We start from the raw sequence: 11,471 nt of genomic DNA, 5'->3' as shown, positions 1-11,471 counted from the left end.
TTTAATTTTTTAAATATGAAGTACACATTATCATGTATAGGTAAGATGATATTTATATGTAAAAATTGAAGTTTAGGTGTATGGTTAGTATATGGAGTCTAATTGCATGGCATCAATGCCCCAATGGGAGTGCAACAATGCCAAGGGGTGCCCCAATGCCCCAGTTTAGAGGATTGGGCTCTCATGCACCCATAAAGTGGCGCCTCAAAATAGTACCGGGGCCCAGCCACCCAATGCGCAGAGCACTGGGAATTCCATCATCCATTCAGGGCGCAGATGTATCGTGGTTTAGCTAATTTTAGGTCCAAAAACAGAGTAATTGGAATTTTTGCACCCAGAAGGGGCCTTCCAAGGCAAACTGAGTGGAAAGGCAGTGCTCGAGACAGATGATTTGGCATCAAAAGAGATTTTCTCTTTCGATTTAATTTTAGGGGTTATATATGTAAATAAATAGGAGTAGGGTGGTATGTATATAAAACCCTATTTTTAAGGTAAGGTGGGGATTGTGTGTGATTCTCAGTTTGTTTTAGCACACATTCATCTAATGTTCACATAAAAATAAATAACTAGTTAGCTAACACGCACTCATTCGAATTTCAGCTCAATTTAGGGGGTGAGCATTCAGTCGTTTTGTATGTCTTGATTTTAGAATCGGCCAAACCGATTGCAACCAAAATCATAAAGCCGAAAAATCAAATCAATCAAAATTTCAATAAAACTGAACTGACTGATGCCAAGTTTAATTCATTTTTAAATGGTTCGGTTATGATTATAATTTGGCTATACACAAACATAAGAAAATACAGATATTATGTGTATAATAACAATTTAATTTAATAATCATCATTTAATTTTAATATTTTTTTTATTTTTTTGATTTGTTCAATTAAATGAAAATTAAAATCGAACCAAGCCAAAACTCTTAAGGTTGAGTTGCATTTTCGTCCTTTTGATTTCCCCTATTTTAAAAACAGGCTAATCTTGTGAACGAAGAAAGCAATAATGACATTTTTAAATATATATTTGTTTGGGGTTGTTTTTAAAAATAATTAGACTAAAATTTTTAGGCTATATACTAATTATCATCGATAGGATATAATATTTTTTCAGCCCATAATTACAGTTCAAATTGACCATACACACAACTGAAAAAAATGACAAATTTGACGTGTATATGCAACAATAGTCAGCAACCCATCTCGCTACCAGATATTAGAAATTCATTTTTCTAATGTTAAAAATCATATTGAACTTTGATTTTAGCACTTATAATCAAACTGATCAGCTCGACAAGACGGATGAAATGACACAGATCTATTCAATCCAAGTTAAATCAGGCCCAATCAAGTCATTAAGATAGGTGAAATAGATTCCAAATTTGACAAGCTTATAGTCAAATCGAGCTTCTCGACAAGAAGAATCTAACGAGCTCAAGATCACTCAATTATGACAACATTAAAGTGCTCAAATGTTTGCAGAACGTCGCCTGATCAGGAAATCTCTCTTAAGTGTTTGATGGAGTGGTATAGATACCTTCCTTACTTGCAAGAAAACATCTCTCATACTCAGTCATAAAGCCATACCTTCTTCATAAAAAGGTAACATATAACATTGAGTCAGAAGAAGAACGAAACTTGGAGAATAAGGAGTTGAAGTTCTGCATTTTTTATGAACCGAAGATCGGACGAACACTTCCCGCTCCTGCAGTCGCTGACTACCGTCAACAATCACCTGCTAGCCACCGTCAAACACCCTCTACTCGTTACAACGAATTTTTGTGCGGAGCAAAGACTTGTGTTGTGGAAAAACGAAACACCTTGTAAAATAACAACCAGCATCATAGAGTCACGAAGCATCTTACGGAAAAGTGCATCATCTCGAATGTCATGCCACGACACCTCAAAAATGGTGTACTAAAGCTCCAAGAACTGCTCTCTACCCTGTGGCAATGAGCTCTTATAAGCATGATCGTTGTAACTCGAAAAAATGTGTCACCCTTTCTCACATTAGACAAGAGTTTGTGCGTGAAATCGTTAACCCTTAGTGGAACATTTTAGTTGAGCTAGGTCCCATGATTTCTTTCCATTCAGAATTTCCAACGTAAGAATTTCTAGTGGCTCTACATATTATTTTTATTATGTAAATATGTATTTGATTCTCATACAATGCTAAGACTCATTAATATATCAATCATGATTAATCTCCTAACATGCATCAGAATGTAATTGCCCTTTTATTAAAGTAAGGTGGGGGGGTCTTTTATTAAAGTAAGGTGGGGGTTGAGTGAGGTTATCACTTTGTTTTAGCACACCTTCATCTAATGTTCTCATTAAAATATTTAACAAGTTAGCCTTTGTCAGCTTTCTTCTCGTGAGCTATCTCTCTCATGCATTTTCGCCCTTTTACTTTCCCATATTTTAAAACCATCCTAATCATTGGCTATATATACTGATTACCATTGACAGGCTATAATATTCGTCATCCCAAAAAAACAGCTCAAGTTAGTCGTACATACAGACGAAAAAAAAAGAAATTTGTTAACTATAAGCAATAATATTGAGCAGCTCATGTCAGATAAATTGATTAAAAATAATCTGCTGATAAGTTAGGTGCGGTGACTATTGAAAACTTTTATTTTTTTAGAAAATTCAGACCGCTGCCTGAAAGCTGCCACCAAGCTACCACCACACCTAGATAGGTGCGGTATGAAAATGCTGCTTTCAGCGTTTTCAAAACACATAAGCTGTCAAAACGCAGTTTACCCAAACATTTCAAGTGTGTTTTCAAAACGTCACCATACCAAATAATCTGCCCCAAACAGACCCTAAGAAAATCAAAAAATAAAGGATGATCATAAAATAAAATAATTTAATAAGTTTCAAAAGATATATGAAAAATTATACTTTAAAAAAATTAGGCATAATAATAAAGATATAAGTTTGTTTTGTTGATAGAAAATGCAGTCATATACCAAAAAACTGAGAGCTAAATATTTTCATTCTTAAAGAAGCTAAAGAACTCCATTTGTATTAACGGGAAAAGAATTCATTATTTCTTTGTGGATGACATAATTTTTCATTTATTCTCCTTATTGCTTCTTATTGATTCTACACAAATGAGGATTATATAAATTTCTATAAGGAAATTTTCATCTTTTGTAAATATTTATCAATCACCATTCAAAGCTATTGTAACTTTTAATTATTGATTTATATATATATATATATATATAAATCTGTTTAGATCGGGAAGCCCCGCTGTACGGTACATGAGTAATGTTGTAATTACATATTGTACTTAAGGTTTACTCCTCGGGTTATAAATAGGTATGTTTGTAATCCGATGAGGTATCCTTGATTTCTGTAATCTCTTTTCTGAATATTGAAAAGAATTTGCCGCTCTGCTCCCGAGGACGTAGGCGTCCTTGCCGAACCTCGTTAAATCTCTTCGTGATCTTCTGGATTTGTGTCGCTTACTGTTTTTCTTTGTCATAATTTCTCAACAAGTTGTATCAGAGCCAGGTTCTAGTGCAGAAGAGATCGGCGCAAGAAGAAGATTCGGCGGAGGAAGAGCAGGGTGCGGGATTCGCGAATCTCGACAACTAGCGACGCTATTCGCGACAGCGTGAGGAGTATTTTGGCGACAGGCTCCGGATCGGGGGCTTCGAATTCGGCGCAGTGTTTCTTCAGGAAGGTGCAATTTTTCAGAACTTCTTCTGTGATTGGTTCCGCACGTTGTTTCGGACGGTTTTGTTCGAAGGCAGAGGCACTGGGCGGAAGCGGCTGGCGTAATTCGGAGGCTCTGTTCGTGCTTCAGAGGCTGCTGGGTGGACAAACCAGAAAAAGATTGGAAGAATATTCCTTCGGGATATCTCCTGGAGAAGAAATTATTTCCTTTGCAGGAGGCGGAGAGGAAATAGAAGGAATCTTTATTTCTTTTGCTGAAGGTAGAGGTAAAATTTGAAAAGGAAATCTTTCCCTTGTTGGAGCTGCGTGAAGAAAGGCAGGGAATCTCTAGAGAAAGGGAAGGTTTAAAAAAAATATTTAATTAAGGAAACTTAATTAAGATTTTCTTTGTTGGAGGCTGTGGAGAAGGAAATTGGAAGTTCTGATTTTATTCCTTTATGGGAAAAAGGAATGATTTTAAAATTTAGTTAATTAAAGGAAATATTTTAATTAATGTGGACTTAATTAAGGAAGCTTATATAAGAAAATATTTCAATCTTTTCTTTTCAAAAAAAAAATTGTTGATTTTTTGAAAAAAAAAAGTTTAATTAAGGCAACTTAATTAAGGAAATTTTTCAGATCTTCTTTTCTTTATGAAAAGATTCTGAGCGAGGATTTGCAGAGGAATTTGCAAAAGTTTTTTGTTGCATGATCAATTTAAAATGATAATTTCTGGTACAAAATTCGAGGTGGTGAAGTTCGATGGAACTGTTAACTTTGGATTGTGACAAATAAGAGTAAAAGATTTGTTGGCTCAATAGAGAATCTTGAAAGCTTTGCGGGCAGCAAAACCAGATGTCATGGAGGATGAAGATTGGGAAGAATTACAATAACAAACGGCAACAACTATACGCTTACGTCTGACAGATGAAGTTATGTATCACGTGATTAATCTAAAATCTCTAGGGGAGATATGAAAGAAATTGGAAACTCAGTTTATGCTAAATCTCTGACGAATAAATTGTACCGAAGCAAAAGTTGTATGGGCTGAAGATGCAAGAAGGTTCTGATCTAGCGCAACATGTTAATGGTTTCAATCAAATAATCACAGATTTATCACGGCTTGATGTGACTATTGAGGATGAAGATAGAGCAATGATTTTGTTGTGTTCACTGTCTTCTTCCTATGAACACCTAGCGACTACATCTGGTGACTACTCTGACATATGAGAAAGAAACTATCAAAGTTGATAAGATTACTACAGCATTGTTGGCTCACAACCAGCGGAAGCAGAATGCAGGAGAAAGCTCTCATAGCGACAGTTTATTAAGCAGGATCGTGGAAGGAAGAAAGAGAAGGAGGGTTTTAGAAGGCAAAATTTCAGATCCAAGTCCAAAAGCAAAAAGACAATTCATTGTTATAATTGCAACGATGTAGGTCATATGAAGAGAGATTGTCTAAAACTCAAGAAGCAGACTGGGGAGAAAGGTGATGGATCATGATGGATCATCGATCATCGAAGTCTGTAAATGTGGTGCAGAATGACAATTCAGATTGCAGTGATGGCGATATGCTTTCAGTTTCATCAACTCAGTTCACTGATGCATGAATTTTTAATTCAGGGCGCTTTTATCACATAACACATAACAGTGAGTGGTTTACTTCATACAGGTCAACTAATTCTGGCTCAGTTTATCTAGGTGATGATAGATGTTGCAATATTATTGGTATTGGAGAGGTCAGAATTATTGTTGGTATTGGAGAAGTCAGAATTAAGATGTATGATGACACAGTTAGAACGTTATGTGATGTCAGACATATTCCAGATCTGAAGAAGAATTTGATTTCCTTGGACACTCTATACATAAATGATTTTATTCCTAAGGCAGATGAGGATAAGGAAACTATCGGAATTGTTAAGGGTGCACTGACGGTGATGAAAGGAAAGTTAACTGCATACAATATTTACAAACTATTAGGGAGTACAGTTGTAGGTGGAGTTCATTCTGTGGAGTCAGATGATGATAGTACAAAGCTATGATATATGTGTTTGGGTCATCTCAGTGAACGTGGGATGGCGGAATTGCATAGAAGAAATATGTTGCATGGTGTTAAAAGTTGTAAGCTCGATCTTTGTAAGTTATGTGTTTTTGGAAAACAGACTAGATATAATTTTATGACTGGAAAACATAAAACTGAAGGGATTCTTAATTATGTGCATTCTGATGTATGGGGCCCTACCAGGGAATCGTCATTGGGAGGATCTCAGTATTTTGTTACCTTTATTGATGACTTCTCCATAAAAGTTTAGGTGTATTTTTTGAAGCATAAATCTGAAGTCTTCTCTAAATTCAAGCTGTGGAAAGCTGAGGTGGAGAACCAAACTGGCAGAAATATCAAGTATTTGAGGTCCAATAATGACACAGAGTACACAGATTCATAGTTTTAGAAGTTTTTTGAGGAGAATGGGATTCAGAGACATTTTTTAGTGCGCAAAACACCACAGCAGAATGGTGTGGCATAAAAGATGAACAGGTCCTTAACTGAAAGGGCAAGATTCTTGAGACTGAATGCAGGGCTTCGTAAGAGTTTCTGGGCAGAGGCTGTGAATATGACATGTTATCTCATTAATAGATCACATCGGGCATTATTGTGTGGCAAGTTCGCAGAAGATGTATGGACAGGTAATCTAGTTAATTTCGATCATTTACGCTTTTTTAGTTTTCCTGCTTATGTGCATGTACCTGGAGATGAAAGATCAAAACTTGATGCAAAATCAAAGAAGTGCATCTTTCTGGGCTATAAGAAATGTGTGAAAGGATATAAGTTTTGGGATCTGATTGCAAACAAGATGGTGATCAGCAAAGATGCAGTTTTGGATGAACAGTCCATGTTACAGCAAAATCAAAACAATGTATTAGGGAACAATTTAAGTTCAAATGCAGTGCAGATGGATTTAGAACATCCAAAAACAACTGAGGGAGTTGAAGGTTCAAATCCAACACCTGGTGATTCCATTCCAGATGATCTGCAGAATTATAATCTAGCCAGAGACAGACAGAGACGCACCAATATAAGGCCTTCTAGCAGACTGGGCTATGAAGACTTGTTATCTTGTGCACTTCTCATCAGCAGCGATGATTCAACCAATATTCAAGGAGCTATCACTAGCTAGGAGAAAAAAAAATGTAAGGGTGCAATGGTTGAGGAGATGGAGTCTTTACGGAAAAATCACACTTGAGAACTAGTTCATCTTCTTGAGGGAAAGAAGGCTATTGGGTGTAAGTTGGTGTACAAAAGGAACCCAGCAGCACCTGAGTTCCTTCGGAGTAGTCTTACCTGCTAAGCAATAGAGATCAAGACTACCACATGGAACGTCAAGTCGAGCGAAGAAAAGTTCAGAATTGCTAACGGAGAGGGCTCCTTCACTAGTTTTCTAAGAGTAGTCGATAGAAAGGTCCTACGGCTAGATCCTAGGCTACTAAGGAGGGGAAAACTACACCTCGATCGAAAGCGTGGTCAACAAACATAACAAATTAACATAAAAAAGTGATACAATTCACTAATGAAATTAAATTAAGAGCCAATTGAACAGTTAAAAAAAATCTAACATATATGTCGGGAAAGAAATAAAACTGCTTACTCAACTATTACGCATCCCCAAAGAAAGTATATTGCTTATGAGAATACCCTTTGTGATGATGGTCAACCATTCATCTTGTAGGATTTGCAATTAATGCAACAAAATCAAATTTAGAAACAGCTTAAACTTGGTGGACAACTCAATAGACACCTTTAAATTTTTAAGGCATGAAATATGCAATATGATCAATAAAATTACAGAGTGTGTGGGTGTTCGGAGGAATCTATTTTATAGGTAGGATATATTCTAACACAGTTATGCTGATTGAGAATGTTGAAATTTTGAAGCATTCACTTGATTGACATGCTCTAGTGAAGATGAGCAAGTGCCTGAAAAGTCTTTGTAACATTGAGAACATTTCAAGTGAAACTTTTTCTACAAGTCACAGTTCAATAAAGGAATCATATTGATGAGATGTGATGGGAAAATGCTTTGCACTTGGAATTAACATGTTTTTGTCAGTCCGCATTTCCATGTTTGTTCTGTTTGGTTGATAGGGCTTTATGGCCAAGGGATGATAGTAGCTATTTCATTATTGCTTTGTAATCTCAGAGTGAATGATTTTATCACATCTTTGGAAGTGATATTTTCTTTGTTTGCATACAACTTTATAGTATTTGATATACATAAATGCTTAATTATTTGGAAGGCACGTATAATAAACTATAATTACATAAAATTGAAGGTATCTTCCCCCATACACACACACACACACAGATGCATGCACACTGCATATATAAGGCCCTGAAACCAAAACCTCTTGTTTGAAAATAGAGCTCTCAACAACTAGGCCAAGGTGAGTTGGCATTACAAAAAATTGAAGGATGCTATTGCCTATCAATAAGCCGATTCATGTGGTTATGGAGGTTAGTAGTTCCTCAGATTAGCAATTTCATTTGCGGACCCAAGTTTGATAGACGATACACTGGGCGTTAGTATGTGACAAATGTATTGGTTGGTCATTCATTGCACCCCTATAACTGCTTCAGGCTTACCATTTGAGGCATATAACTGCTTCAGGCTTACCAGTTGAGGCAGTTGTGCAGCTATTAGGTATTTGGATAGGTCTCGCCCCACTTAGCGACACAAAGAACATAGCTATAGACAAAGAGCTTAGGATATTTCTTAGAAGCATTGCACATGACCAAAGTTATCGACAATTGTGTGAAGCCTTCCAGATTTCATTGGAAATGGTATGCTGGGACTTTAAGAATGTGCTAAAAGCAATCCTGTTACTGGCAGATAAGTCATCAATTTGCCATGATTGAAGCAGATTTTCATCTTTTTTTTTAGAGCAAATTCGCATTTTCATCATTACTTTGGCAACTCAATTGGAGCAAAATTGATTGTACACATGTACTCGTAATTGTTGGCTGAGAATTGCAAAATAAATCTAAAATAGAATAAGATTTATTTTTCAAAATGTGATGGTGGTTGTCTTATTTGATCTATAATCTGTTTTCGTCGTTTCTGGATGGGAGGTATCAACAACATATATAAGGGCGCTATGATTTGGTGAAAGAAGCAGTTTTTTCTCAAAAGGAAAGTTATTATTTGGTTAACTTTGGCTACACTAACACTATTAAAGTTATAGCATCCTTTCAAGGATATTAGTACTATTGTAGTTTCATGAGGCACATTTCGTAGGTAGTCAATGGCATTGGAACTGAACAACCATTGTCATGCATAGCTATGTGACATAGCTGAATAAATAGTTGATATTTTGAAAGAATAGTTTCATGTGCTAACTCATATGCAATAATGTATATTGAGTGTGCAGCTTGATATTATCATTATTTGTGTTGTGTTACATGATTTTATTTGATTGCTATCATAATCATGATTTTTATTTTAAAATGTCTCAAGCTGTAATGCAAAATGATAGCAAGTTGGGTGAGCATGCGGCAAATGATGAAGACAATAATTTTATTGATAATCTATAATTTAGCAATGCGTCACGGTGATTGTAGGAAATGGGTTAAATGTGTTGTTTAATGTGATCATTTACTTCAAATCTTTGACGTGCTTGTTTTTTGTTCATTGTTAATTGATAATTAAAGGGGGTAGGTGATGGGCATATTGTTTAATATTGTACTTGTATAACGACTTTAAAATTCTATTTGAGCTTATAGACTTGAATCCAAACCGCGCCTCAATTTAATCGAATTTTATTTTTTTTTATGCGAAATAATTTTTTAGGCTTAACTGCCTCATGACTTCCCAACTCCGGATTTACATGATTTATTAAGTCTCACTTGCGAGTCTCTTAAATCCTACTTGCAACCAAGCAGCAGCTTCTAGGATTCTCTTGAAAATTTTAATATTTTTTGGCTTCTCTTTGTATTCTCTAAATTTAAAATGATCATGGACTATGGAGTAATACAAATACAGATGCGATCTCCACTTTCATGTAAGTCAATCATTTTCATTAATCGATTGAATTTGAGCCCTACTTTAGCAAATATTATCTTCTCTGATCTACTTCCATTCTACACTCTCATCCCTCTAAACCCAACTAGGTTCCTGTCATTCTTTGTTGTGTCTACCTCTACTTTTTTCCCAATCTTTTTTTCTTTTGTGTATTCTCTGTCATGCTACCTTTTCTTATAATTGGCCTTTCTACACTAGCTTTATTTTTTCCACAGAGAATTATATATTTATGTAAAGATGCTAACGCCTTTCAATATTGTTTGTGTCATTATGTTAATTTGAAACCTCAAACTTTTCATACTCAGCAGTATGTGCATCATCCTATTATTTCTCTTAACAGATCTGTTGGGAATGCAACCGCTGCATTTGCCATGGCACTCCTGGAGGGTGCTACACAGCCAGGTGTCTGGTTCCCAGAACAGGTATCTCCTACACATTTGACCATTTATCATATTCTCTCCAAATATCAAAAGTCACTATATTAACGCATGTTTTTCGCCTTTTATCAAATTATGAATGGATTGGTTGTTGCGCGTATAAATTCATTGGTTCGGTAGTTCAAAAAATCAGCTGGGTGATAATTTTGTAGATAATAATGCCTCGAGTGCTCTGTATGTAGTTATCCCTTGATATTATGCATGCAGCCCGAGGGAATCGCTGTGGAGGCTAGAAAGAAACTCCTGGAGCGTGCTGCTGATGGAACTTCCAACTTTGTGATGAACAAGTAAAGCTCTTCTACCGAACATTCTTCGATTTCTCAGGTGCTGGAAAACTTCATAATGTTCATCTTTGCTCTTGAATTTCATCAGGCCCCCTTGGATGGTGGAAACTAATCCAAAGGAGATTGGATTGGGAATCTACATTTGAGGATGATAATCTCTTTGTCCACGGAGTTTGAATCTGTCAATTAATATTCACACACTTGAGCTACGCTGATCTTGTTTGCATGTTCTCAGAAGCTCCTGCTTTTTCTAGCTATTTACAGCAAGCTGTTTTTAGTTTTTTTGGAAGATATACATATCACACAATTCTTATGTATTTACATATTTAACACCTACACTTAACATTTTAGTTGCTCTTGAAAAAAGTGCTTCAATCTTTAAATGTTAGTAAGAGTTTTATTTTTGATTTGATATGAAAGCTTTGTGTTGTGAATGTAAAAATTAAAATTTAGTTGTTAGAAATGTAAATACATAAGAATTGTGTTATATATATAAAGCATGCTAGTATGAAGAAGAAGATTTTGAGAGATTCAAGTGAGAAGAAGATTGCTGAGTTAAAAAGCTGAATTTCAAGCTTGGAGTCATTTTAATTTGTGTTTGAGCTTCAAAGAAAGAACACTATTATTCCTTCAAAGATTGCAACATTGGTGAGTTTTGTCATTTTAGACTTGAAATTCAGAGTCAGATAGCTAGAAGGAATTTTTATTTTTATTTTTATTTGTTTATAATATCAACTAATTCCATTATTAACACTGCCGTTGTCGGTCCTAAGCCCGGATGAGAAAAGTGGAGGGTTGCGTTAGGTAGTCGACAACCAGCGTAAAACTTGTCGAAAAAATCATGACATGAATCATTTTGATCTTTGTGTAAGTGCTAGGGCGTGGGCGCGTTGTATAGCCGGAATGCAGTGAAAAATGTGCAAGGGTCGCTACATCGGCGCCCGGATGTAGTGTTAAATAAGCAAGGGTTCACACGTTACGGGCGAATGCAAGTAAAGAAGTTAGTCCATG

The 11,471-nt window shown here is 35.8% G+C and overlaps 2 protein-coding genes across 4 annotated transcripts in view; both read left to right on the top strand.

Moving 5' to 3' along the window:
- LOC110022149 overlaps positions 1 to 10,834 on the top strand; it is a 118,932-nt gene extending 108,098 nt beyond the window's left edge. For both annotated transcript variants that reach the window (XM_020720964.1, XM_020720963.1), the window contains 3 exons: positions 10,080 to 10,161; positions 10,384 to 10,463; positions 10,549 to 10,834. In XM_020720964.1, the coding sequence (XP_020576623.1) occupies positions 10,080 to 10,161; positions 10,384 to 10,463; positions 10,549 to 10,606 (220 nt within the window). In that variant the 3' untranslated portion in view covers positions 10,607 to 10,834. The remainder of the gene's footprint in view (positions 1 to 10,079; positions 10,162 to 10,383; positions 10,464 to 10,548) is intronic.
- LOC110022147 (pentatricopeptide repeat-containing protein At1g03540) overlaps positions 1 to 11,471 on the top strand; it is a 31,137-nt gene that overhangs the window by 15,725 nt on the left and 3,941 nt on the right. The gene's annotated exons all lie outside the window — the stretch shown is intronic.

This window comes from Phalaenopsis equestris, unplaced genomic scaffold (genome assembly GCF_001263595.1).
Source record: "Phalaenopsis equestris unplaced genomic scaffold, ASM126359v1 Scaffold000174, whole genome shotgun sequence".
NCBI lineage: Eukaryota > Viridiplantae > Streptophyta > Magnoliopsida > Asparagales > Orchidaceae > Phalaenopsis > Phalaenopsis equestris.
This window is presented reverse-complemented; position numbering and strand designations above follow the sequence as displayed.